We start from the raw sequence: 27381 nt of genomic DNA on the forward strand, positions 1-27381 counted from the left end.
AGTAGAAATGGCTTCATTTTTGTGAGAGCTAGCTAGTAATATGCCTGAGCCACTGACCAAACAGTCATAATTAATTAATACTAAGCCTATTTGGGAACTGGTGGGAGGGAAAGAAACTTCCAGCTACAGGTTGCAGTGTCAAGAGGTTGGTCAAACCTCTTGTAGTTAATAATTTAATCAAGGTATTTAATCATTTCAACAATGCCGTGCAGGTGGTGTTAATACTCTCACAAGGAAACTGAAGTGCATAGACGTGTATGCAGTTTGCTAAGAGTAGGGCAAGCTTTCCAGGATCACGCTTAGCTAATTTCTCATATAGCTGCTAAGGGATGATGCTACCCACAGAGGGTTGGGCCCTCCCACATCAGCTATCAATCAGGGCAGTCCCCCGCAGACATGCCAACGGACTAACCCGATAACAGCAGTAACTGAGTGCTGGGACTTCTCTTTCAGGTGGTTCTAGGCTGTGTCAAGTGGACAGCTAATGGTGACCAGGATGCTAGGTAAGATAGTTAATTATCCATGGATGTAACAGATACTGACTAAGCTGCATCTATGTGTCAGGCACTGCTCTCCAACCTGGCACACCATAGTAAGGGAGGCTGGAGCAAGCATCCAAGTGAGAAGAGGTTATCCACAAGGACAGAAACAAGCAGGTGATGATTCACCTAGGAAGGAATCGATGGCACAGGGTACGTGTGTGCATGGTAATACATATAAATATGGTAGGGTATTCATGCAGTGTATAGGAGAGATGCCAGTGTGTCCAGAAAGATCTTTCTCTAGGAGTGATAGTCAAGCTATACATCCAAGTAGGCAGAGGCCAGCAGATAAAGATCAGTAGGAATAGATCACAAAGGGAGAGCCTGTGCGAAGACCCTCTATGCAGAACTAACCCTTAGTGTCCAGTAAGGGCTGGAGGCCATGAAGACGCAGGCAGAAGTCAGACATCAGGGGGGACACTCCTCAGGGGAGCAGAGTGCAGTCCACACTCACAGACACTCAGGATTAGTTCTACCAGATAACAAGACCTCCCTGCCACGATGGACTTTATCTTGGAACTATGAGGCAGTCAACTCCCTTCCCTCAAGTTGTTTTGGTTTGATATATCATCGCAGCAAGGAGGCAAATGACCAATATAAGAAGCCTTTGTTTTCATGGTCATGCCTCAGAAGCATGACTGTGAGGAGCCGTGAGGGCAGGGACAGTGACCCATCTTCACCCCACTGAAGAAAACTCTAGGGTGTTTAATGTGTGATTTCCAGCAAACGTCCAACAATAGAAGGTTCAGTTTCACCTCAAGTGAAACACAAGTCCATCTCTACCCGTGTTCAGGTGAGTCCTTCCTGGGGTTCAGACGCGTGTGTAACTGTGTTCAGACGTGTGTCTAACTGTTTCAAAGACTAACAATGATAGTGGTTTAAGAACGGATTCCTGAGGGAGTCTTTGGCCTTCCTCAGGAATGAAGGGATGAAGTGACCAAGGCCAAATGCGATGTGGCCTATGGCCCAGTGGTAGCCCCAAGTTCCCTATCTCTGGGGATTTTTGGGGGAGCATTTCAAAGTTCTATCTATGCATTCAGGCTCTGCTGTGATAGAAGCATAGACAGGCTGGGTTAGACGGTGTCGATAAATCATTTAAGGCCTTGAGCTGTGGGAGACAAGGCGGCGGGAGCTCAGTTCTTGTGGGAGAAACTAAGCAAACAGAAGCCTCCATGCTGGTCACAGATACGTTAGTGAGATTAATACCTAATTAAACGCAAGTCCAAAGCCAAACAGAAAACGTGCTTGATAGGTTGCGGCTAAAAGTGGTGCAGCAAAGGCTCAGGAGAGGGGTCTGGGGCGGCGGCGATGGCGCCAGAAAGCAAGCAAGATGGGGCAAGGAGTGGGCACAGAGAAGTGCGATAAGACTCTCAGTGATGGGGGGTCCTCAGGCTCTGTGAGGGGCCACTTGATAGCTTCTCTGAAGAGAGACGTTGAGGACGAGGAAGGATGGACTGGAACCCCCCCCCCCCACACACACACACCTCAGAGCCACTTGAGCTTTGATTAGAGATTGGTACAGTCTGCTACTAAAGATTCGCCGATACAGACTAGATTTCCCTTCTTCTGGTTTTATAGACAGGCTGGGCGTGGAGCATGGGCGCAAGGCCCAGGAAGCCTACTAATACACAATGCTTACTCTCATAGCATTGTGTAAGGGGCTGAAAGGAAGCCGTGTAAAATTAGATGCCACTGAAGGTTCGTGGTGTGTATGTGCATGTGTGTGTGGGTTCAGGTACAGAGGAAAGAGCCTCAGCTGTTTTCTCTCAGCCACCAGCTACCTTCTGTTTGAGCCTTTGTGGTCTGGGGCTCCCCCAGGGAGCTGGGCTGGCTGATCAGTGAGTCCCAAGGATGCAACTGTCTCTGCCTCTGTCTCTGCTTCCTCGGTCCTTTGGTTACAAGTGTCCGTGGCTGTTCCTGGGTTTCCTTTTAACGTGAGTCCTGGGGATTCGAACCCAGGGATTTGTGCTTATGCTGTACAGCGAGCCATCGCATCTCCCCAGCCCCAGTTTTGTGATTCTAACTCTGTTGTTCTTATGGAGAAGAGAAGTTGTGAGAGGTGAAGAAATGGATCCACATCCTTCCCGGGTGTCTTTGGTGTGGGGGCTGTACTGTGAAGTTGTGAGAGGTGAAGAGATGGATCCACATCCTTCCCGGGTGTCTTTGGTGTGGGGGCTGTACTGTGCAGTTCTTGCTTCAGACTGAAAGCGTTTCCCCTCACATGTCATGTATCCTTGATGGAGAGAGTGGACCATGGGTGAGGCATGCTCAGTTCTTAGGAAGGCATGTGGTATAACAGGCCAAGTCTGGAGTCTTGTTGTGGCAGGCTTAAGACTGAAGGGCTGTCCTCTTGCTTATTAAGGGAGGGTGGTGATAATAAAAGCCATCAGTATGTTGGCTGTATTATATCCCTATTATTGGATCTTGAACACATTTACTTTTATGCTGGTTTAACCCAAAGCAAGCCTTTGTGTTGTTCTGGGTGAAGCTACATAGGGACAACACAAGATGAGGGAGGGATGGAGAGAAGGACCAAGGGATGGAGAGACAGAGGGATGGAGGGACAGAGTGATGGAGGGACAGAGGGACTGAGGGACTGAGGGACTGAGGGATGGAGCAGAGAAAGAACAAGAGCTTTTAGTCCTGCCTTGAGTTGCCAAGGCCTGATGTCTAGTCCTTCTTTTGGTGTTGAGGAATTCCTTTAGTCTCTTCCCCAGACAAGCAGAGCAACTCCCTTGAGTACAGTCTAGCTTAATGCGCTCCTCTGTTATTGGTTCTAACATAGACTTGATATCACATTGATGATGGGGGTTTCCTCTAAGACACTAAGGACTCTTAGCCTCTAAGTGAAATAGATTTATTACTTATTTAAATCTATACATTATGATGCTCTTGTAATTTTAAAATAAATTTACTCGTGAGTACATAGGTAAGGTGCTCATTTTGGTGAGGAGTAGCTATTAGGAAGGAAGTAGGAAGGAGGGCTCCAAGGACTCCAAGGCCTCAGACTCATGGGAGCTGGCCAAGTCATTCCTCACAGGGGCCAGGCTCAGGCAAAGCCTATCTCCGTTCAAGTGTGAGTGTTACCCTGATTGATCAGCGTGTACAGACACTAGTAACTGCAACCTCTTTCTCCAGGATGTTTGCAGCCTGAGGAGTTCGCGCACCCTTTCCGACCCCAGCCTTCTGTACACACATCTGTCAGGGTTCCAGGACCCAAGCCAAGTGGGACAAAGCACAGCTGTTGTATCGGCATGATTTAAAGCTAAACACTGTTATTAAGTGAAAGTGTTTTGGGTCAGGGTTTATTTTGTAACATTTCACAAGCTACAGATTACATAGACCTATCAAGAGAAGGTAAAAATTAACATGGAGTGTGGTGGCACATGCCTTTAATCCCAGCACTCTGCAGACAGAGAAAGGCAAATCTTCATGAATTCATGTCTATCCAGGGCTATGTAGCAAGGCCCTGTCTCTAAATAAATGGATGAATAAGTAAAAGCTAAAACTTAATATTAATTTCTTTGAACTTTTATAGTTTACTCTTTCTAGAACTTGGAGCTGGAAGGAAGAACTGATTCTTATAGTGGGGTGCTCTGCTAAATGAGCCCCTGGAAATCCGCATGCTGAGTCTCCCCTTCAGGGTGGTGGAATTTGGAGCTAGGTCTTAGAGAGTGGTGAGTTCCTGCAGGATGGGGCCCTCACACATGGTGTTGGTACCCTATGAGAGGACACTAGACTCTCCCTCTCTGTCTCCTTCCTCCTTCCCTCTTCCTCTCCCTCTCACCCTGCATTATGATACATGGCGAGAAGATGGCATTTTTTGTAAGGCAGAGTGGTCCCTCACCAGACATGGATCTTGGATTTCAAAACCTCCAGAGCTGTGAGTGATAAATGTTCACAGTATAAGCTGCACGGTCTGAGGCACTCTCTTACAACAAGTGTGAACTCAGACAACAAGGAAAGGCAGGAGGAAGCTAAACTGCTCAAACACCTGGAAGGCTAGATGCCACTGTCTCTGCTTCCCCTTCTAGCTCGGCATGCGTACTTTGGTAGCTTCTGCGGGCATCCACAGTGCCCTGCTGAGGTCTATTCCACCTGCCTTTGGTGAGGGCTCCAAGGATCCCTCTGTTTCCCTCACAACCTTCTGGTCATCCTCTTGGGGAACAACATTGGTTGGTTAGAGAGTAGCAGCTTCCAGCATGCCCTGACCACCTCAGCCTGAGCCCCAAGAACAGACCCTCACATCAGGGAGTCAGAAAAGTCTCTTGCAAGGCTGAGCTGTAGATTCTCAGTCAACCCAGTCACTAGGCACCACAAGCCCTCGGAGTCTCTGAGTGTGTGTGGGGGGGAGGGGGTGCTTACTGCAAAAAAAAAAATCTGTCAATGTGGGGAAGTTTCAGGAGAGCTAATTAAGTCCCTGTCAGCACAAGTCAGTGAAAGGGAGCCCTGGCAGGCCCCACAACTCCATGGCGAGTCATCGCCTTGAGCGAGAGTATGAATATGAATGCAGAATTACCTGGAGCTGCTCATTAGCCAGACGTCTCTCCCTGAGGTAAAAGCTGAAGTGCAGGGCTGGGGGCAGAGCTTGGTGGTAGAAGGCAGGCTTGCTTGGCTTGCATGTGCAAAGCCCTGGGTTCCACCCTCAACTCTGCAGATCCCTAGGACAGCTCAGGAGGGAGGCTCGCCCTGTTCTTCCTAAAGTCTGTGGGAAGACCATGGTCCTAACTTGCTTGTTCATTCATCAGGAGCTTTCTGACAGAAGTTCAAGGCATGAAGAGTCTAGCTAAGCACAGTCCAGTTGGGAAGGGTTCAAAGTAGAAAGTGGCATTGTAGGAGAAAATACCAACTGAAGTGTGTAGGTGTCCCAGGGCTCTGCCTAACAGCCAGGCGGGCGATGCCTGTGTAAAGAACAGTCTACTCCTGAGAGGATTCACTCAGCGCAGAGGCATGGAAACACGCTTATGGGGCTAAGAATCAGATTCCGGCAGACAGCCCTTTATTTGATGCTCACACAGACTGTTGGGTTTCTAAAAGGACTCCGCCTGCCTTGTTCCACAAAGCCACCCACCCATGCCCGTGAAATACAAACAAGCATTTCCTAACACCCTCCATTCAGATTTTTACATCTTACGAGTTTTCCTTTTCTTTCTTTTTTTTTTTACAACCTAACTTTCAGGGTTTGATCCTTCAGAATCTCAGACTCCCAGGAGCTGTGTTGAAATGGAGATGACTCAACTTTTCTCAACTCAGAAACTCTCATTTTACACAGTGTTAACTCTTAACCTCCAAAGAATGAGAGGAACGCAGCGAAATAATGCAACAATGACAGGGATGAGGAGAAAGGCTCACAAGGAAACCTTGTAGAAAACCTTGTAGATGCTTCCCCAGTAAGCGCTGACCTCATTTCTACCTCCATAGGTGAAGAGCAGGGCTTTTCCTTAAGAACAGTAGGATGACATGCCCATTGTGGTGTTTGACTTTAATGCCAATGCTTGAAGAGGCAGAGGAAGATGGCTGTCCCTGATTTCAAGGCCAGCATGGTCTACATTTGAGATCTAGGCCACACAGGGCTACAGTGAAACCCTGTCTCTAAAACAAACTGGACTAAATTAGATGGGATAGCTCAGGCTTGCAATGTGAACAGCTCAGGTGAAGTGAGTGTAGGAGAGGACTGTGACTCACAGCTACCAGGGACAGTTACAAAATCAGCAGTACCCTGTGAGGTCTTCAACTCACCTCAGCTCTGATGTGGGTCCCTTGGCCATCCTTCACTCTTGATGAGAAACCCAACTAGAGATGTGACACGTGCCTCAAACGTAAATGCCTTAGAAATGGAGCTGAGCTGTCTACAGACGGGTGGTCCTGCTTTACCCCAGTGACACAGCACAGGCCAGGGGAACTGCAGTCAGTGGTTTACATTCAGTATCTCAGTGTTTACCGCGATCCAGAGTCCAGGCCAGTTCCGCCAACTGGAGACCCTGATGGAAAAGCCGAGGGATCCTTGACGACTGCACACTTTCCGGTGAAGCTAATGAGAAGAGAACAAAGGGAGGGCCATGCAGGGCCGGCACTTCCGCACAGGGTTCTGATTCTGAGAGTGGCAAGGACAGGTAATTGTTCTTTACCGACACAAACCACCATCCTTCTCACAAAGCCTTCCAGTTTGCTGTGCGTTCAGAGTATTTTGAGGGGCTGCAGGGAGGACGTGGCAGTTAAGAGTGATGGCTGTACTTGCTCAGCATGGTTCTTAGTGTACGCATTGGAGAGCTCACAGGTGCCCATAACTACAGCTCAGGTGGATCGAATGCCCTCTACTGGCCTCCACAGGTACTTGCACGCACGCGCGCACACACACACACACACACACACACACACACACACACTCCTCACTCACATAATTAAAAAAAAAGAAGATAACAAAGTTTGTTTTGTTTTGGGGACAATAGGGTTTCTCTTTGTAGTACTGGCTGTCCTGGAACTTGCTTTGTATATACTAGGCTGGTATAGAAGTCACAGAAATCCACCTGCCTCTACTTGCTGGGATTAAAGGCATTCACTACCACAGCAGAAGGTAACAAAGTATATCTCCTATTTGCTCTATAATTGCTCCAGCATTATCTAGGTAGTCATCTTATCACAAAACAATATTTCTGAGGATACATATTCAGACGTAAGTGGAAAAGTCAATAGATACTATAAATAGCCTTCCATCTATTTAGATTAGGCCTTGCAACCCAGTAGCTGGCGCCTAACCAAGAGAGCACTCTTGCTTCTAAGAGAGTTTTTAGATTTGTAATTACAAACAATAAATTTGGATTTATGTTTGTGTATTTCTGCAATTCAATAGTTGATTTACAATTTCAATACTAACTTCCTCAGGCAACTTGTGAAAATACAATGTTGTTCTGAGACAGTGTTTTCATATATAAAATGTCACCTCTAATGAAATCATCACACTTCTTTGTACCTGTCACATTCTGGTAATTTTATTGTGATTTCTGTATTGCATTCTCCTGCCCCAAGCCCTGGAGTGCTGGGATTACAAGCTTCCAGCAGTGCCGGGGACAGAACCTGGGGCTTCTGGCCTTCTAGGCAGGCACCCTAACAACTGAGCATCAGTGCCCCTGACAAGTTTTTCGAGTTCAATCTTTTTCTCATCTGAAGATTTTTTCCTTGCTATTTGCCTGACCTTCAGGGGTCATCCATTAGCAAGTGTTTCTGAGCTGCACCTAGAGAAACCAAGTCTGGCTTAAGTAGAAGAGACACTATGGGAGCCTATGAAACCTAAGGGACAGTGAAGGATGGGACTTGGAAACAGTGTGGAAAAGAGACTTTGAATTCAAGCTAAGGGACAATTCTATCAAGACTTCTAACCTTTGTCTTTCAGAATCTCGAGTGTGTGGCTGAGTGCAAAGCTGTGTGCATCACTCATGTGGGAGACGGTGAGAGGGTGGGTCCATCCTCCTCAGGAAAGGGTGTTGCTGGCGTGGGAAGGGTGCATGCAGGTCCGATGGCAAAAACATACAGCCCAGTAGATTCCAACATGTTTTCCAAATACCACTCTTAATTCCTAGTCTTTTAAAATGTATGCGGAGTATTTTTAATACCACTGATTGACAGATGGATTGGTCTTTATTTCCACAGGCAGATCAGTTACACCCTTTTGATTCAACGTCTCATCTTTCTCTTGAGCATGGTGACTGGCGATGTTTGTCACTGTGCTTCACTTTGTTACCACACACGGGTCCTTTTCCTAAGGATGCTTTGAGGAGCACTATAACCAAGGGACACAGCTGGAAGGAAGCCTAATCGTAGAAACCACATTGCTAATAAAGGACCCATCTGAAACCCACAGAAAAAGCAAGCATGTGCACCAGGAACCAAGAAATGAAAAGTGTAAATGAACGGTCTTCCTTCCTTCATTGACTGCTTAGAAAAATTGAAAGGATATAACAACCTTCTGTAAAACTACATTTCACTAAGTGGCTTTTGGAATTGCAAGGAACAGTATGGAAGGGATCTCTGATGGGTGCACACCATTGCAGCTTGGGCTTTTATAAGACATACAGAGTTCTTACCTGATATTCGTACTCTGTGAAAGGTAATAGCTCCGAATCCGCAAACCAGTTTAAGCTTCCATTGTAGGTTAACAATGGACTGGACTTTCCAGGCTGGGTTGCTATTTGTCTTCTGTATAATTCAAAGTATATGATTTTTCCACTGGGCTTAAGTGGTCATGCCCACCACACAGCTACTCTGGGCTGGAATCCTCCGAAGCTGTCTGCACTTCCAGATGTGGGGCTGGTCACATCAGAGGGGACCTCGTCTGAGTAGATGCCTCCAGATGTGGGGCTGGTTGCATCAGAGGGGACCTCGTCTAGGTAGACGCCCCAGTTGCTGGAAGCACATCCTAGGGCATTGCAGGCTTGGACGGGAATTTCATACCTGCAGGAAACAAGGTAGAATCATGAATGATTTTTAGATCTCTCTCTGGGACAGCTTTTTAAAAGACCACATGTTTTCAGAAAAAAGGAAAAGGTGTTTATATTTATGAACAGCTAGCTTTTAAATAATGATAAAGTTTTGTTTTTATGGAAAGTTTTGAACTGTTTCAATCTTCTGATTTGCAAACTCAAAGAAAGACCTCCATCTGTTTTGGGAGTGGTCAGCTCTTGCCTAAACTGGGATGCATGGAAGGAAGAAACTCTAGGTCTGCTCTCCAGCAAGAAAATCCTAGTCCTATGCGAAGGTACTTGACACAGCAGGGAGGGATACAGCTTTGTATGTGACCCAGACTCCTCCTACCTGTGTAGCCAAAGCCAAGCTACTCCCTGGGAATGCTTCCAGACTATGAAGGGACATTGCCGAGTTATGGTCTCCATGGTAATGGATCTTCTCACTTGATACCTGACATCTTAAAACAGGCTTCCTCAGCCCGAACAGAGACCTCTGGGGGGCAAAGTTAACCCCCCTCACACACTAGATTATCCATCACAGAGACACCTTATCACCACCCAGCCAAGATCTAATCAATTATGTTTTGCCTCATAGCTGGTATCTACCACTTGGAAAGGCTAATTTCCAAGGCAGAACCTTTTCCTACATAAAGGCCCCTGGTTAGTGCTGACACCCCTGTCTGCCAGCAAGCACTCGCTGTTCTCTCCCCAGGCCCCATGGACTTCATGGCCCAACCTTTCCCTCAAGCCCACGGCTGCCTCTCTTCCCTGTCTACTCCTCTTGGATCCAGTCATCTCTTGCTCTTTGGGGCTTCCTCTCCCCTTGTCCCTACTTTGTGCTCTAGATAGCTTTCTGGTTTGCATTTTTGCCTTCTTAATTATGCTTTTCATTTCCTTTGTGACTTTGTGAATGTTAGCATGAACTGTCAGCCTGACAGGATCTGGAAACACCTAAGTGCAGAGCCTCTGGGCACACCTGCGAGGGATAATTAGCCTCTGGGCATGCCTAGGCGGGGATCGTGTTGATTATGGAGGTGGCAAGACCCCTCCCCCCAACAGGAGCAGGGCAACACCATTTCCTGGGCTTGGGTCTTAGACTCCCCAAACTTGAGAAAGTGAGTGACCTCAGGCACTTTACCCTGCTACTTGACTTTGGATACCTTGTGACCAACTGCCCTCAGCCCTTGCCCATGCAAGTATGGCGGATTCATGTGTGACCCCAGGTAAGCCCCTCCCCTCTGAAGTTGCTTTTGTCAGGGTGTTATCACAGCTACGGGAAACGTAACTAAAGCTGACTCCTTTCATTCTCCCTCCCTCTCTCCTCTCTCACACGGCTCTGTGCCAGCATGTGCCCCTTGAGCAGTGAGCAGATCCACCAGTGTGTGTGCGGCGGGGCTGATTGATAAGCAGAGCTGTGGGGTCAGTTTTGACTTTCCACATAGGAATGATTTTTCTCAGTTATCTGTGACTGGTTTTAAAGTCCAAGGTCACGTGACGGACGCAACTCCATTGGTAGAATGTTCACCGAGAAGGGATGAAGGCCTAGATTCAGCCCCTAGCACTGTTCCATCTACACAGTAGTGCATGCCTGTAACCCCTGCGGGGGGGGGGGACCAGAAACTCAAGGCCGCCCACGCTGTGAGAGACCTGCCTAAACAAAACAACAGCAACAAGAAAGCTGGATCCGGTGGCACAAGCCTGTAACTCCAGAGCTTGGGAGGAGGAGGCAGGAGGGTCAGGAATCTACATTCATCCTGGCCGATGTAGTGAGTTCTAGTCCTTAGTGGGCCACACAGACGTTCTCTAAACAGCAACAAAACAAAGTCCTGGGCCACTTTCTTTCTGGTTCTCGAAGACTCCTAAACTGCTTCCTGCTGACCAGCTGGGGGTACTCAAGGATGAGCACACTGATTTTCATCGTTTCTAGTAAGTATCAAATGCGGTTTAGAGATCCACAAAATCCCAAAGGACAAGAAAGCAACTGGTACAGCTTTGGTGCTCTGTCCTGTTTCACCAGGCCTCCGCGGTTAGAGGGCTCTGCCTCTCCACGCACCCTTACGCGTCCCTGTGAGGACCGTCACAACAGACTTTTCATTTTCCCCTAGAAGGAGTGTCACTTTGGCATCCAGGGAGCCATTTTCTCCATTTGAGATATCAGTGCTCAGAGGGGGCAGGATGGACATGGTTTTAGTAAAGAGGAAACCCTGACAAAATGCGCGGCTTCACCCTAACACGGGCTTTTTAGACACCCTCAGTAGCGGAGATAAAAGCCAACTCACATAGCATGTAGATTAGCCATGGAGAATACCTGAGGAGCTTTTAATTACCGTTTAATATTTAATATGATGCTAAATAATTGCCCTGAGTAGATGCATAAGACCACGGATGCTTTACTCTAACAGCACTATACAGAGGGATAATCGTAGCTGCGTCTAATCTACACACCGGGACATCATAATCGTAGCTGAGTCTTAGCTGCAGTGGCTGGACATTAACGTTTTTGCAGACTTCAATATTTTTTTTATTTTAAAAAAGTGATTCTATTCATTTTACTAAATTTTCACACAAAATGTCTTTTATTAGTCTCTCTCTCTGGGAATGTCAGGAACCTGGAATGGGATGAGGGGAAGTATGCAGGTGTTCAGAAGCTCCTAGAAGAGTGTCGGTGTAGGCACCTCTGTGCGTATCACAGAAGAGGGGCTAATCTAGGACGACACATGTCAGCAGAGAGTCACCATCTGAGAAGTCATAAGTTCAAAACTGAGGGAGTTCTGCAGTGGACACGGAACTCGCAGACACCATTATCCCAGGAAGAGGTGTTAGATTTGAATGAAGGAGTTAGATTTGAATGAAGGAGGGCTAGTCTCTAGACAAATACTGGTCCAGTATTCTTCTGATATATTTTAGCACACTCTCTCTCTCTGTGTCTCTCTCTGTGTCTCTCTCTGTGTCTCTCTCTGTCTCTCTGTCTCTCTCTCTGTCTCTCTCTGTCTCTCTCTGTCTCTCTCTGTCTCTCTCTCTCTCTGTCTCTCTGTCTCTCTCTCTCTGTCTCTCTCTCTGTCTCTCTCTCTCTCTCTGTAAGCTATATAGTGGCACAAGGTGCCCAGTCACTTTCCAAGCTCTTTTTGGAAAACAGGGTCTCTTTGAATTTGAAGCTCACTGACTCAACTAGCTGGCTTGGTAACCTGATGGGTTTGATGGCACCCACTTTTGCGCCCCACCAGATGTGAGGTTATAGGAACAAGCCCATCTGTTTCCGTGTGTGCTAGGGATCTAGCCCAGGTCCCCCTGTTTGGGTGGCAGGCACTCTGCTGACTGATCCATCTCTCCAACCCTCCTCTCAACTTAATGACTGTTCAGGGCCTGCAACTCAGTTGAGGAGATCGGCACTATCTCTTTATGATCTACTCTAGATGACAAACTTCCAAAATTTCCAGAAAACTGGCATCAAAGCATCAGGCATAACAGTTGTTTTCCAGAGACTGTGAAAGTACACTGTAGTTAAATGAAGATGGGATCTGTCTACTGTCCACTGCTGATGCACAGGGGTTGGCCTATGCATCTTGCCCCGGGAGCCCCACTGGCACTTTCCAGAGCACAACAGAAAGGACAATGACTTGCTTGTTGTCTTACCTGTGAAATGGTTTCGGGTGGTTCATTGTAAGTGGCCGTGTATCATAAGAACTCTGCGTTGCATTAATGCACACAGTTCGGGTTTCTCTTTCAAACACCTCTTGGATGAAGAGAGTACAGTTGATGATCTCACCGCTTGCTCTCACTGGAGAGCCCGAGTCCACTAAGATCTCAAGAGCATCCCTGGCACTGGCACGCAGCTTTGCAGGCTTTAAGCCTGAGGGGCCTGAGGGATTGGTTTGATCCTTGACAAGCAGACTCAGGACACTTCCCTAGCTATTGGTGGCAGCCACCAAATAGCCATATTCTACACCCAGGGGCAGGGTAAAGTCACGGTTTCCAGCCCTGTATGCACAATGGCTCCATCTCTCCTAATCTCATAGTTTCTGATCTGGCCATGTGGGTTTCCTGGCGGTTTCTATGTAATCTCTATTGATTCAGAGCCCGTGACTTGCAGTACTGGGGGGGGGGGGCTCCGTGTTATCTGGTGGGGCCTCCATCGTCCACGTACGTGCAGTCCGACTGGTAGTGCATCCTCTATTTGTGCAGGTCACGAAGGAGCTCTGTACTGAGTAAAAGGCTGCAGGCTGGAAACCAGAAAGGACAGACCCTGCCCAGCTGTCTACTCCTGGCCATCATATCTCAGCAAATACTTAGTAATCTTTCCATTTTGCATTGATGGCGGGGACCAAGACACATTTATGTGGCTGGCACCGATGGCCCAAAGAACTGGAGGACTGACTCCTGACGGAGGTGCTTCAGGGGTGGTGATGGGATCGGGTTTGCTGGTACAGCAGCCGCCACTGGAGCAGGCGAGGTCTGCTTAACTGTAGGTTGAAAAGGGAAGCAGCTGGCTGTCCATGTAGTTGAAGGTGCTGGCATTGAAACTGAAAGGTAGGGTCACTTCATTCCTTTGAAGTCCGTAGGGGTGGGATTAGACCGTTAGACCCTGGGGGTGGGATCCAGGAAATCAGCAGTATGGGGGGGATTCATAGACACACAGGATGTCTCAGGTGGAGAAAGGCCTTCTGGGGGTGCTTGCAATGCCCTTAGTGCAATCCAAGAGCTACAGGTGTGCCCTGCAGAATTCCACGTGCAGGTTCTGTAAGCATATTGCCTCCGTGGCTGTAGACCCGTGCCATTATACACCCAAGCGTCCATTTCTATGTTGTATTAGGTGAAAACAATGTCTTTACCCGCCTGAGTTGTCCCATGGCCCCAATCCTCTCTCTCCAAGTCTCTGCGGTGAATCACTTCATGATGCATTATCTTCCCATTTGGGTTAGCTGGCTGAGACCAGTATAGCGTCACACTCGTGGGCTCCACAGACTGGATGGTAGGAGCCAGCTGAGTGTCTGGAGGGGCTTCGCCTGTCCAGAGGGGCTGGGGTTCTGAGTGGGCACAACCTGCTGCTGTGCAGGCCTCCAGGGTCAGAGTGTAGAGGGTGACGGGGTCAAGCGTCTGAAGAGAAGCCATCAGCCCAGGCCAGAGCACTCCAGGAGCCCATCGCCGAAGATGCTGTGTCCCTGCAGGAGGAAGAGAAGATGTCAGTAGTGCCGGGTTCTTGGTGCAGCTATTTAGTCTGTCTAAAGCTTTTACACCTGCCTGCCTGATCCCACGGGTCCTAAGTCATCAGCATTCAAACGCCGACTTTAGACATGGGATCTGCCATAGCCCGTGTGAAGTCCACAGAAAACTTTTTAAAAGGTTGCATAAAACCTGAGCATTGACCCAAACCTCAGGCTGGGGAAAGCTATGGCTTATATAGTGCTCATGAGGTTTGAATGGCAGGGAGAACATTCAAATCTCCTATTTATAGACATTCCATGCTGCTGATCTCATCCTGACTAGGGTTCGTGGGGTTTAACTGAACAGTCTGCCTTCCTCTGTGCTTTCTGTGAAATGGAATTAGATTGCTAGTCGTCCTTGTTGCAGGGTGCTCGGGTTGAAAGTGTGTATCTACATGTATATGTATGTGTGTGCAGGATCACGTCATGTCATGCAAATGTATACATATATAGTCACATGTGTATATGCAATACACAGACACACCTTTACATAGATTTTATGACAGGGGAGACAGAAATGCTTTGTTTTCTCTTTGAAGTCATAGAAGAATTGATTGTTTCTTTGTTGGTGTTTGCCCTTGGTCTGGGTTAAGACCATGGCACTCATCAGACCCAGAGTTTTAACCTCTACAGCAATCTTTTGTAATTACTGACAAGTGCTATCAGCTGGTCTTCCTTTAACCCTTGTCCATGGTCCTCTATTAGGTAATTATGAAATAGTAACTCTATCTCCCCCATTGCATTTGCCCTCTCATTGTCCAAAGTAATCATTATACATCTTATCCTCCCTCCACGTCAACGCCCTCAGGGCTGGTTGTTGACATGCCACATACTTCAGTTGAGACACAGATGAAGTTAGAAAGGTGTGCTTTCATACTACATATCGTTTCCTAGACATGTTTTCATTCTTGTGGATCCCGAGGCTCATACTCCAGTTGTCCTCTGACTTACAGGATCTCAGCTTCCAGGTTTTACCCACCTTCTGGTGAGAAGACGTTAGGGCAGCCATTTTCTCAACTTTCAGTTTGGTATTCAACAAATTATACAGCTAACACTTCATATTATAAAATAGTCTTTGTGGGAGATGATTTCGGTCCTCTGTAGGCTAATTTAAGTGTTCAAAAGAATAATTAAAGTAGGCTAGGTCGAACTCCAGTACTAGGGACGGTTATGTGTTCAGCATACATTTTCAGTTCGATAATATTTTCAGCTAGCAATGGGTTTCTTTGGATGTATCCCAGGGTAAGCTAAAGAGTATCTGTGGTCAACCTGGCTTCTGTCCCTATGACTGAAGTATCTATGCTCAATTAAAGGGCTCCCATGCTGTCAGTCCCTCCTTTTCTAAGGACTCTACTCTTGGAATTATTCCTAGTGTCTCCCCCATCACAACCCCCTCTTCTGGCTATTTCCATTAGTGTTTAAGTGTGCTCTAGTATCCCATTGATTTTTACATAAAGGTCTCAACACCCCAATCACCTGGCTACTCGCCCATTTCTCTGCTGTCCTTCCCACTTCAGGGAGCCGCCATCTTCCCTTTCTTGATCACATCTTTTCCAAAAGCCACTCCTCTCAGGTGTCTCTCTCCCACGTGATCTCACCACCAAGGCCCCAGTGACCTCAGTCCAGGTCCACTTTTCCATCCTCATGACACTTGTCACCTCAGCAACATCCAACACCGTTCTCCTCACGTTGGCACGCATGACTCACCTATTCTTCCTCACCGTCTTTGTCTCATTTCCCTATCTCCTGACTACTTTCCTCTTCATGACTTCCAAATTTCTAGCACCCTAGGGCTTGACCCCAGGATCTCCTCGTCCCTAGCTACATTCTCGCTACGGTGATTCTGTACATCACCATGGTTTTAAACATGGTTGCCTACTAATCTGGCATCTGGCAGATGCAGATCTCATGGACATCTTCTAGTGAGTTCTGAACTCGGACTCTGACTAGCTACTTGCCCCTCAAACCTGTTCCTCTTCCAACTTTCCCTTCCCAACTAGCCAACACCTCAGGGTCAAGGACCAAAAGGCAATCTGAAGGGTCACTAGCTGTCTTTCCTTCACGCCTCCATCCGGCCCATTAGCAAAAATCTCTTCCCTACCTTCCACATACATTTCCAACACCCCCATATTTCTTGGCTTCACGGTTTCTACCATCTAATTTGAATTCTATGCTGAATTCTCCAATAGACTCTGAACTCTACTAGTCCCTCACAGGTCATGAGTGTGCAGCCGGAGTGAGAAATTTGATCATGGTATCCCTTTGCTTAAAGCCTTCAGGAATGTTTCATTGAACCCTGAGCAACCTCCCTGCTTCTTGTCACAGCCCTTGTCGAACAAGGTTGGGCCCACCCTGCCTCCAGTCTCTCTTGGTGCCATCTTTCCAACGCTCCATCCACACAGGCTTTCTTCCGTATCCTTGAGCACACCAAGGTCATTCCTGCCTTAGGGCCTTGCATTTGCTGTTCATTTTGTCTGGAACATTTTGCCCCCATATCTTCACATGACTGCCTCTGTCTTGTCATTCAGGGCTCAGCTCAAATGTCAACTCAATTCAAATGATTATCCATTTTAAAATAGCCTGAGCAGGCATAATTACATGACACTATTTAATTTTCTTTATAGCATCCATGGCTCTCTGAAATTCTCTTGCTTGTTTATTTACCAGCCTACTGTTTGTGCCTCTGTCCCTCTTTGACTCAACCTGCCCCTGCATTTATTCATACCCATGGAAGGGGCCTTGACAGCAGGAGCCTTTTCTGTCCTGTTCACTCTTGAATAAGTGCACGGCACTTAGTAGAAGCTCAATAAATATTTGGTGAAATGCAGATGAAGGGAAGGGGAGTCAATATTCCTCTTGTCAATCATTCTCGAGAGAGGCGGTCGCTGGGAGGGGAAATAAACACAGGAGTTTAGGTGGGCTCCATTGCCTGGGAGGGTCTGGGAGCTGAGATTCATGACTTCAGACTGGGCATTTAGGCCACTTGCCCTGGAGGACAGTTTGTCTGAAGTCTGCTGGTGGGGAGTGGCTTGCTGGTGGGGAGTGGCTTGCGGTGGGGCGTGGCTTGCTGGTGGGGCGTGGCTTGCGGTGGGGAGTGGCTTGCCTCCGAGTGACCTTCATTGGCTGCAAGGCCTCCAGCTATGCTGAGGGGCAGCCCAGAGAAAGGCTTAGGAGGCTGGAGCTGGCTCCAGGAGCCCTGAGCTACTGATGCCATTTCCTGTCTCCTTCTTCTAGGGCCGAGGAGGAGTTGAAGCTCAGTCTTAATTGTTTCGTGTGGGATTGGCGTGGGCATCCCCACCCTCTGTGGAAAGCGGTAGGGGCAAACAGTGGATCCGGCAGCTGTGGCGGGGGGCTCTGCCATCCTGACCCCCGGAGGGACCAAAGGAGGAAACAGAGGGGAGAATGGGTGGGAAAAAGCTGCTAGCCCTGGAAGAACATCAACATGGCGGGGTGGGTATACCTCCTCGTATCGGTAAGTGTCCAAGTGTGGCCTGTCCATGGGGATTCCACCTCCTTCACACCCCAAGGTTGGTGAGGCTGGGCTTCACGCGTGGCACTTAAAGGCATGTGTGAGCAAAGGAGTTAGCGAATTAGGCAGTGTGAGTTAGCTAAGGCTTAAGGAAATAACCTAAAATAAGGCATCGAGGAGGCAGTGAGGTCAGGGTCATGCGGCGTTCAGAGATTTGGGGGCTTCCTTGGCTTCAAGTCCCGCCTCATCTTTGGCAATATTGCCTGAAGCATCTGCTTAAGCGTGCAGCCTCCTGAAGTTTAGTGGGCCCCACCTAGTGGGGTTGACGTGTGGATTAAATGAGGCAACCTCAGCACACCGCTGGGCCCATGTCAGCCCCCTGCCCCCAGCTCTTCTTCACTGATCTAGGGTGAAGTGCCTAGAGGAGCCATCAAGGAGAATTAAACCAGCTTCCCAGTGACCTGATGGCATGTCAGGGCACATCTATTTATCTGGAAGATGACCAGTGTGATTTCCCATACAGGATGGACTCTACCTTGATCACTCCATTGGTTCTCACTGGCTCCACCGGAGCAGCAAAGCCTGGCCGTTCTCTCTCTGGTCCACTGTGAAGTTGGTCAGTCCTCTTGGGGGAAGAGTCTAAAGTTTTAACCAGAGTCCAGGGGCTTGACCCTTGTCCTGCACTGTTCACAGCGATCACACCCAGGCGGTATGTTGTAGATGGTTCTAGCCAAAAAGATGGGCTTGATGGCTTGTTCCCTGTAAGGAAGACAGCAAGTTAGGTATTCTCTAGAAGCCAATAGAAGGTTGCTCTCTGGACTGCACGGGCACGTCAGGACGCCTGGTGTTAACAATGGCACAGGTGCACATCAAAGGCTTGAACTGGTGTTGAGGAGACAGGAATGCTCTTTCTGCTCTGCCTGTGTTTCACTGACTACATCAACTAATGCAGTGGTTCTCAACCTGTGGGTCACATATCAGATTTTTACATTGTAACTCATAACAGTAGCAAAATTAGGAAGTAGCAGCAAAATAATTTTATCGCTGGGGGTCACCACAGTATGAGGAAGTGTATTAAAGGGTCACGGCATTAGGAAGGATGAGAACCACTGAATTAATGACTTCAGATATGTGGAAAAGTTGTATCAGATGGGACCTGGGGATTTTCAGAGCTTGAAACCTACAAATTGTGATGTCCACAATGAGCACTGCATTTAGCTTAACGATGATCAGTGGCCCCAAGTTGCATCCTAGCAACTGTGGGAAGTGGCCAGTAGGTTAGTCGGAAGCCTTTGTGAGACTTAGCAGGAGCAGTCCTAAGCCTCTAATCCTCAGTGCTGCTTATTTGTACGTGAGACCCCCCCAGCCTCTCGAACTCATTGTGTGGCTGTGCATTTTTATCTTACAAATTTGATAAAACAAACACAAGAAAACAGCAATGAGCCCATTGAACTATCAAAGTACAAACACCCTTGGAGAAGCCTGTTATTAATCTAAATGTGAAATTATTCCTATTTGTCTGAAGCAGCGTAACTAAAACCATGAAATGCCCCAAAGTGATTGTTATCTAGGCCTCGAGAATTTCCTCTTTGTTGATCTAAAGGAAAAAAGGGATAGCAGAATTACTTTTGTTTGTTTGTTTGTTTGTTTGTTTCTTGCTCACTGAGAGACATTTAACATATTTTGCATAACTTAACAGGAGCTAAGAATCTCAACATTCTGAGAGACCCTGGGGTGCTCTTGCCAATCTGGGCTGGATGGATGGATATGCCTGTTTAAGGTAGGAATTATGCCTGCAACAGGGGTAGGAACATCTGCACGAACATACACACACACATATACACACACACACACACACACAACACAACACACACACATACCACACACACATACACACACCACACACACACCACATACACTACACACACACCACACATGCAACATACACACTACACACACCATACACACACACAGGCATATCACATACCACACACATACAACACACACACCACACACATGCATACCACATACCACACATACCACACACACCACACAATACCACATACACACAATAGACACATGCATACCACACACCACACACACATCACACACATACCACACACACATGCCACACACATTATACACACACACCACACACACATCACACACATACCACACACACATATACCACACACTCACCACACACACATACCACACACATTATATACACACATCACACACACTACACAGACACAACACACATACAACATACACAATACACGCACCATACACACACGTGCACACACACTCATATCACAAACCACACACATCACACACTTATACCACACACATAGCACACACAGCACACATAACACACACTACACACCACACACCCACATGCATACCATACACACACCGCACCATACACATACCACACACACACACAGCTTACATATGCACATACACATATACACACCACACATACACACACATGCATGCACACACACAACACACAAACAACCCCCCCACACACCACCCTCTCCCTACACACACAATTTTGAGAGGGGATATTTTCTATTAAGATCCATAACCACTAAATATCAACAACCATGACTAAGTTTTGACTGAGTGATGATATTTACATGTAATGATATATGTCATCAGCTTGGGTTTATCAGATGTTTAAATGTGACATTGATAGTCCATCAAGCATCTATTTTTCTTGATGGGTGAGGGCAGGGAGAGGAAGTTATTTCTCAGGGTAACTGGCTGAGAACATAGGCACAGTTATTAGGAAGGATTTCTCCTTAATTTGGAATCTTCCAAGTGTCATTTTGAATGAAACTGAAAAACATAGATAACCAAAAGACTGTAGACATACTCTTTAATTCTTTTCTCCCATTCTTGGTTTTAAGTTTTGACTGAGCAATCTCTCTTTATTCTGTGAGAAAGCTGGGCGGAGAAAATACAATTTCCTTTATGGACGTGAGACTCCTGAAGTCAGTTTTCCTGTTTCAGTACGTTCCATTATGATATTACATGCTAACCTCCTGAAATCCTTTAATATTTAAACATTTGCTAAGCGGCCGGACTCTGAAACAAATTTTACAGAAATATTAATTTCTCTTTTTTAAAATATTAAAAGTTAGATCATGAATATTTAAAAACTTATTTCTCCACAACATCGGATTGGTCTTTTAGATAAATATAGCATCAAACCGGGATGACCACATGAATATTAAATCTGACAATGCTCCCAGTCCTGATTACAAACACTCTTTTCTGACAAATGATTTCTTTTCTCTGGAAATAGGGCAAACATGGGTAAGATTAATAATGCAAAAAAGAATAATTCTTTGTTCAGAAGATTTGGTAATAGATGCCAGGAAAGCAGAGGCCCCGAAGTGAACTGGAATCGCCTCTAACAGATTATAGATGAGAAAGCAGGCTGTTGGGGCACACTTAGCGACAGTTTTTGTCACCAGAAACTGGAAAAGCATGTGGGCCATAAAGCAAAACCATATGTATATTGTCAATAGTGGCACCTGCTCCATTACAGTTTATTTCATAGCAGAGACTTCCGTTCAGCCCCTAGATGGCAATACTATCAAACACTTTCCGTAACACGAGTACTTAATGATTAACAGCCGGCTGCTCTATCTTCCAACATACTCCCAGCAACCATTAAAAAAATAACAGAACTGATTTCATTATAGATTCCTTTTAATAAACATTTATGGCTCAGATCCTTGAAAGCGAAAGTATTCAAAATGCCCCTGCCTCAAAACCTCCACCATCTAGTGTGGAAACACAGCCTGTGCGTCTGGAGCTCCTGCGTGCCTGGTACAGATGTGTCAAGGTGTGGTCTTGCAGAAGGTGATTTTAACAGTGCTTTTCTTAGTCGGGCTTCCATTTAGCTTACACTACATAAATGCAGTCACATTTCACTGAAGAAGAGTTCTCTTGTTACTTTGTTATTTCTGAAGCCCAGCCACCCCCTCACCCCTTACCCCCCCACCCTCTTCACTTTTCTCACATTCCCTCCTCTTTTCCAGATTTTACGTTTGCCTCCTCCCTACTTTTCTCCTTTGTCTGTTTGCAGCTGGGTACTTCTTCTCCTTCCTTTTTTATTTTCATTATTGTATTCTCTCCCACTTTCATTACCCTCTCCTATCATTTTAACTGTTAAGCAACTTTGTTTTTTGAGGCAGAGTCTCATGTATCCAAGACTGGATTTGGAATTGCTATGCAACAGGGAATGGCCTTGAACTTTCAATTCTGGGCCCCGCCTTGAGTGATGGAATTAGCAGCATGCACCACCATGCTCCCCATGGTGCGGGGTTGAAGCCAAGATTTCCTGTGTGTAAGGTACGCACTCCACCGCCTGAGTGGTGTCCCCTCCCCTGTTGGTTCTCTTGAGCTACATACTCTGTATCACTCACATCTGGGTTATCAACCCACATTCACTCCCCCTTTTCTTAGCCCATCCTTGTCTGTGGCGGTGACCTTCCCATAGTCTTTCTTGTAGAAATTTTTCTGCTTTTGTTACAAGCAGATGGAGAGAACAACTCCTTGGAACAAATTCGGAGCTAATCCTAATCTGCTGTCTCCACATAATAGTTCCCACGAGACTCAGCCTCTTTCACTTTTTAAAATGTATATGCAGACATGTCGGAGCTGGGATACAAATCAGTGTGTCATTTATGAGTCATGAGGACAGGACTGTCTGGAATGCCTGGCTGGCTGAGGCTGCTGCCAGTCGGAACTACATTTTAACCTCTCAACTCTGCTCCTGTGGACATGTGGAAGCTGCTTGGAGTCTTCAGCACTCTGACAGTTTTACACCATCTCCTCTGATTATTTTTGACGACTTGAAGTGCCCCAAAGGTGGCCAAGGGGTCAATAGGTTTATGTAGGTTGAAAATGATCAAAAATTACCATTGATCTGTAGCTGTCAATAAAAGGCTGCATGGGGATAGTCCCTGCACAAATGTTTAAACTGCAGAAAGCTACCTAACTTAGTCACCTTTGAGTCTATTGATCTGATGATCCAGCAGTTTCCAGAGCCTTCCCTCTGCTCTTTGTGGTGCGTTTTCACTAAGCCCCGTCTACCGCAGCCGCTGGGAAGCTTCTTTAGGCTACTTCGCAGTAATGAAGCCAACGTGCCCGGGCTTGGGGGCTGCTGTGCCCATCCAGGAGTATTATGTGTGCTTATTGCAATTTGGAAAAGGGTTAATCTTCACGGGCGCCATTCGCAGCATCCCAAGTCAAGGGGATTTCTTCTGCCTTTTATTTGCTATTCTGCTTCCTTGGCTCCCTATCCTACAATGGATCAGTTCTGGCTTATACACACGGGCCAGCTGAGGGGGTTCCTTTACCCCTCGGTTCTCATACAGGCAAAATCCCACAGAATAAGTGACTTTGAAAGGGTAGGGGAGAGGGCTCTGTTCAAAGTGTGTGTCATGTCAGCATGGCCCGAGTTCCAGCCCAGCACTACAGAAAGAGTTGCCCAGGGTCTCCTGCCCAGGCTCTCTGCCCAGAGTTTCATGTACTGTTTCCTAAAATGGGTTTAGAGGGAGCAGCTGCAGTCAGCTGGGACCCTTTTCTATGTTCTGATGCTCACAAAGTATTTTTCCAGTTTTATGAATCCAGATAATCTGACTTGTGTGTTCTGCGGGGTCATTCCCCCCTTTTCCTTTTCCATTTAGAAAAGTAACATTTGAGTTCCTCAAAGTTTGGCAGCACATTTGCATATAGTATTTACTTTGCATGAGGGAATTTAGTCTTAAGAAATGATGTCTTTACTACTCATTAGCAACATCTCAACCTTGGATAATTAATCCCACAGTAAACCAGGCTGAGACTTCCAAGACTGAAAAGTGGCAACTTTATCAGGAAATTTTGACTGACTTCACACGCACGTTAACTTCCCACAACCTTCTCTGCTCTACGCTGCCAGGAGAACACATTCATGGTTGTTGGTCTACACGCATGCAGAGCTGTTGTAAATCAAAGATCAGTTCACAACACAAGAGCGGGAAAACAAGACTCATTCTAGTCTCCTGGTCTGTGGTTTCATGCGTGTGCAAGGCGCCACCTCTGTGGAGTGAGATTGAACTGCCCAGACGGGTAGGAAACATGGGCATTGCCAGTGAGCAGATCCATTCAAGTCTAAATGTTGTTAAAATTGCATTTAAAATTTATTCTCTCTGTGTGTCTCTGTGTCTGTCTGTCTGTGTGTGTGAGTGATGATGATTACATGTCTGACTCTGTGTGTGTGTGTGTGTGTGAGAGAGAGACAGAGAGACAGAGAGACAGAGATGGTGACTGCCTTTCTCTGTGAGTTTGTGATGCTGATAATGTGTCTGTGTGTCTGTCTGTCCCTCTCTTTCTCTCTCTGTGATGGGGATGAGGGTGATGCAACCTGTGAGAGTAGGTTTCTCGTCTTCCACAGTGTGGGTCCTGAGGACCTAAGTAATGTCACCAGGCCTTGCAGAAGGTGTCTTCGCCCTTTGAGTCATTTTGTTGGCCTTGTATTCTTTAAATATTTCCAGCCTTTTGTGCACAAAAGGCTTTCTGAAGATGGAGCATGAATGAAAAGCACATGCACTAGATTCTGAATAACTTAGAATTGTATAGGATTGGCCCGCGCGGCAGACATGCCCACAATTCTGAACCTGGCTCTGCCATCTACGAGGGAAACAGAGTGGTCCTTTTGAATTAGGAAGAGAGGCAGCGAAACTTTGGGGAAGATACAAGTTGGAAGTGGTGCTGTATTTAGGAAGGAAAGAAGTAGGGCCTCACTAGAGTCTGGTGAGTGACCAGACCAGAAGGACAATTGAGGTTAAGCTGAGGAAGATGGGGGGCAGAACTGGAGGGGGCTCTGAGCGTTACCTGGAAGTGACTTTAGGCCAAAAATGTATAAGAAATGATTGCATGTAAAGAGCTCTGCACTACAAGCAATGCCATGATGTGCAGGCTTGGACGTTATTTTGCCCTGCAGTGCCGTGGACACCTGAGACTGTAACTCACACACTCAGTTGCTGCTCAACTGGGAAGTTCACCATCCACCAGGCAACTGGAGAGTGACTTCCTGGGGGAAAGGCAGGGAAACCTTTGCTAAACCATACTTCAAACTTTGTAGTTATTATTTTTCTTTAAAAAAGGAGTTTCTAGTAAGTTACTGTGTGATATCTCTCTTTTTTGAGGGGGGGGGGTGTTGAGACAGGGCTTCTCTGTGACTTTGGAGCCTGTCCTGGAACTAGTTCTTATAGAGCAGACTGGTCTCGAACTCACAGAGATCTACCTGCCTCTGCCTCCTGAGTGCTGGGATTAAAGTCCCTGTGTGATCTCTTTATGCACTGCCATGGAAGCGTGCAGTCTCACCATTCCGTTGCGGTGGGTAAACAAGAGTAATGTCAGTGCTGTTTGGTTGGCATTGGGATTTTTGTTTAATAATCCACGGCTTCTGGGAACAGCCACTCCCGCAGAGAACCTGGACGTATTATGACCTAGTAAATCGCCCTACGTCTGTGCCCAAGAAAGCAACCCTAGTCAAACTCAGGGAGGTATATACATAAAGGTATAAAAGCAGGAGGAGGACAAAATCGGGAAAAAGGGGTAAGAGGGAGAGGAGTGAATAGTGTCAAAATGCATTATATATTTTATGAAACCATCAAGTAGTACATTTAAAGCTTAAAAAATATCTTACCCAGCTGTGAAACTGGCAAGTTGTAAGAATGGGTGGCCTGGAAAGACCCAGTGTCCGTGGATGCAGGGGTGGCGTGAATGTCATGGGAACAACCAAACACCTTCTGATTGGATGTAAGTCCTGCTTCATATGATGGACCCTCTACCGGGCAGGACTGTCAGCACAGGAGCCTGTGACTACACAGGTCCCAGGCCCCTAGCTAAGTGCACGTAGTGTTCAATGGACTCTGGATTCATTGTTGTGTCCATGGCTTATGTTTTATCACGTTAGAGAGGCTTCTGTTTGTAGTAGAGCAGTTAGCACAGAGACCTACGACTGGCCAAGGTACAGAGAATGAGACTTAGCATCACTGTCTCTAAATGGAATATCTGTACTGTACTCTCCCCTTCCAGCGCTCAGGGATCATTATGGGATAGGGGGTGTAAAGACCATGGGAGCCAGAGGTGGTGAATACATATAAACAGGACAGGGCTACTGCACACAGGAACTCACAGTAGTTAATGACAGCATACACAAGCCTCCGGTAAGATCAGGCCAGACCAAATCCAAGCATGGAGAAGGGAGGTGGAGGTGAAGCCCCACCCCTAGCTGGGGACCAAAGGCCACTAGGAGAAGAGGAGTCAGTTTTCTTGAAGAATATTGCCATTGAGCGCTTGGAAGAGTGGCCCTTGTACCTCGCCTGGGCAACACAGTGGAGTTGGCTCTGATGGTGTGGGCATGGTGTGGGCGTGGTGTGGGCGTGGTGTGGGCGTGGGAGAGCCGACCTTGAGAGTGTGAGAGGGGGAGCATGGGTTGCACCCCTCTCTCATTGCTGCCGGAGGTGAGCTAACCCAGGGCAATGCTGGAGAGCTCGCCCTGGTGGTGAGGACAGGGGAGACCTGGTGGAGAGACCAACCCTGCGCCTGCCCAGGCCCGGAACCAGGGCTATGAACTGGCCCACTACAACATCTGCCCATCTGTGATCTGATGGAGCACGTGAAGGGACCTGACCTGCAGACCCAAAACCGTAGGATCTCCACAACACAGGGCGGCAACAGGACATCCAAGGAGAGTACAAGCGGGGACCCAGATTTGATGGTGCAGAAGAAACCAGAGGCCTTGAACCAGACCCATGACTCTTTGCAATGAACACTTGCGAGTGAACACAGTCAGAGGGGTTTGCTGCGCGACTCGCTGTGTCATACTACAGCTTCTATGACGAGGTTTTTAATTTTTTCTTTTTTTCTCTCTTAAATTTTGTTTTACTGGGGGGGGGGGTTGCAGGGGCAGAGGGCAGATGTGAAAGGATGGGGGGAATGAATGGGACCAAGATATATTTTGTAAAAGACATGTAGAATAAATAAAAATAAAGTTAAAAAGAATCATAAAGAGATACTTTATAAGCTAAACTTTTAGAATTGTAAACAAACCAAAAAAGAGAATATTGCCATTGGTAGGTTGACCACACCCCAGTGAAAAGCCACACATGGGCAGCACAGATTGGATCTGATGAGTGGGGGAGGGGGGGAGGAGGACACACAGTTGGGTGGGTAGGGAAGGGGTGATGGATCTGGGAGGAGCCAGGGGAGGGGTGAGTATGGTCAAAACTCATTGTATGGAATTCTCAAAAAACAAAAAAGAAAAGGAAAAGACAACAGGAGTTTTCTTTTGAAAAATAAAACACGTCGGCGAGATAGCTCAGTGGGGAAAGTGCTTGCTGCATGATGAGGAAGGACCTGACGGACCGAAGTCAGGTCCCCGGGAAGGAAAGACCCAGGAGTGCAGTGTCCACTGTAACCTCAGCTGTCTGGTCCATCTGAAAGATGAGTTCAGCATTCAGTGAGAGGCCCTGGTGCAGAAAAATGAGGTGAAGTAGTAATATAGGACAGTCAGCATCGATGTCTGGCCTCCACATGGGTCGGCATGGACAAGCATGCATACATGCACATACACAGAGACACAGACGCACACACAGACAGACAGACAGACAGACACACACACACATACACACACACACACA

At 47.0% G+C, this 27381-nt stretch overlaps 1 protein-coding gene across 1 annotated transcript in view; it reads right to left on the minus strand.

Moving 5' to 3' along the window:
* The window catches only part of Ush2a (usherin), a 644634-nt gene that overhangs the window by 35738 nt on the left and 581515 nt on the right, over nucleotides 1-27381 (minus strand). The window contains 14 exon segments of the mRNA XM_040738771.1: nucleotides 8624-8820; nucleotides 8823-8871; nucleotides 8918-8990; nucleotides 12635-12971; nucleotides 12974-13100; nucleotides 13102-13196; nucleotides 13199-13565; nucleotides 13567-13611; nucleotides 13613-14091; nucleotides 14094-14160; nucleotides 18207-18235; nucleotides 18238-18295; nucleotides 18297-18400; nucleotides 18403-18430. Coding sequence (XP_040594705.1) covers nucleotides 8624-8820; nucleotides 8823-8871; nucleotides 8918-8990; nucleotides 12635-12971; nucleotides 12974-13100; nucleotides 13102-13196; nucleotides 13199-13565; nucleotides 13567-13611; nucleotides 13613-14091; nucleotides 14094-14160; nucleotides 18207-18235; nucleotides 18238-18295; nucleotides 18297-18400; nucleotides 18403-18430 — 2055 coding nt within the window.

Source organism: Mesocricetus auratus, unplaced genomic scaffold (assembly GCF_017639785.1).
Source record: "Mesocricetus auratus isolate SY011 unplaced genomic scaffold, BCM_Maur_2.0 Super-Scaffold_100676, whole genome shotgun sequence".
Taxonomy (NCBI): Eukaryota; Metazoa; Chordata; class Mammalia; order Rodentia; family Cricetidae; genus Mesocricetus; species Mesocricetus auratus.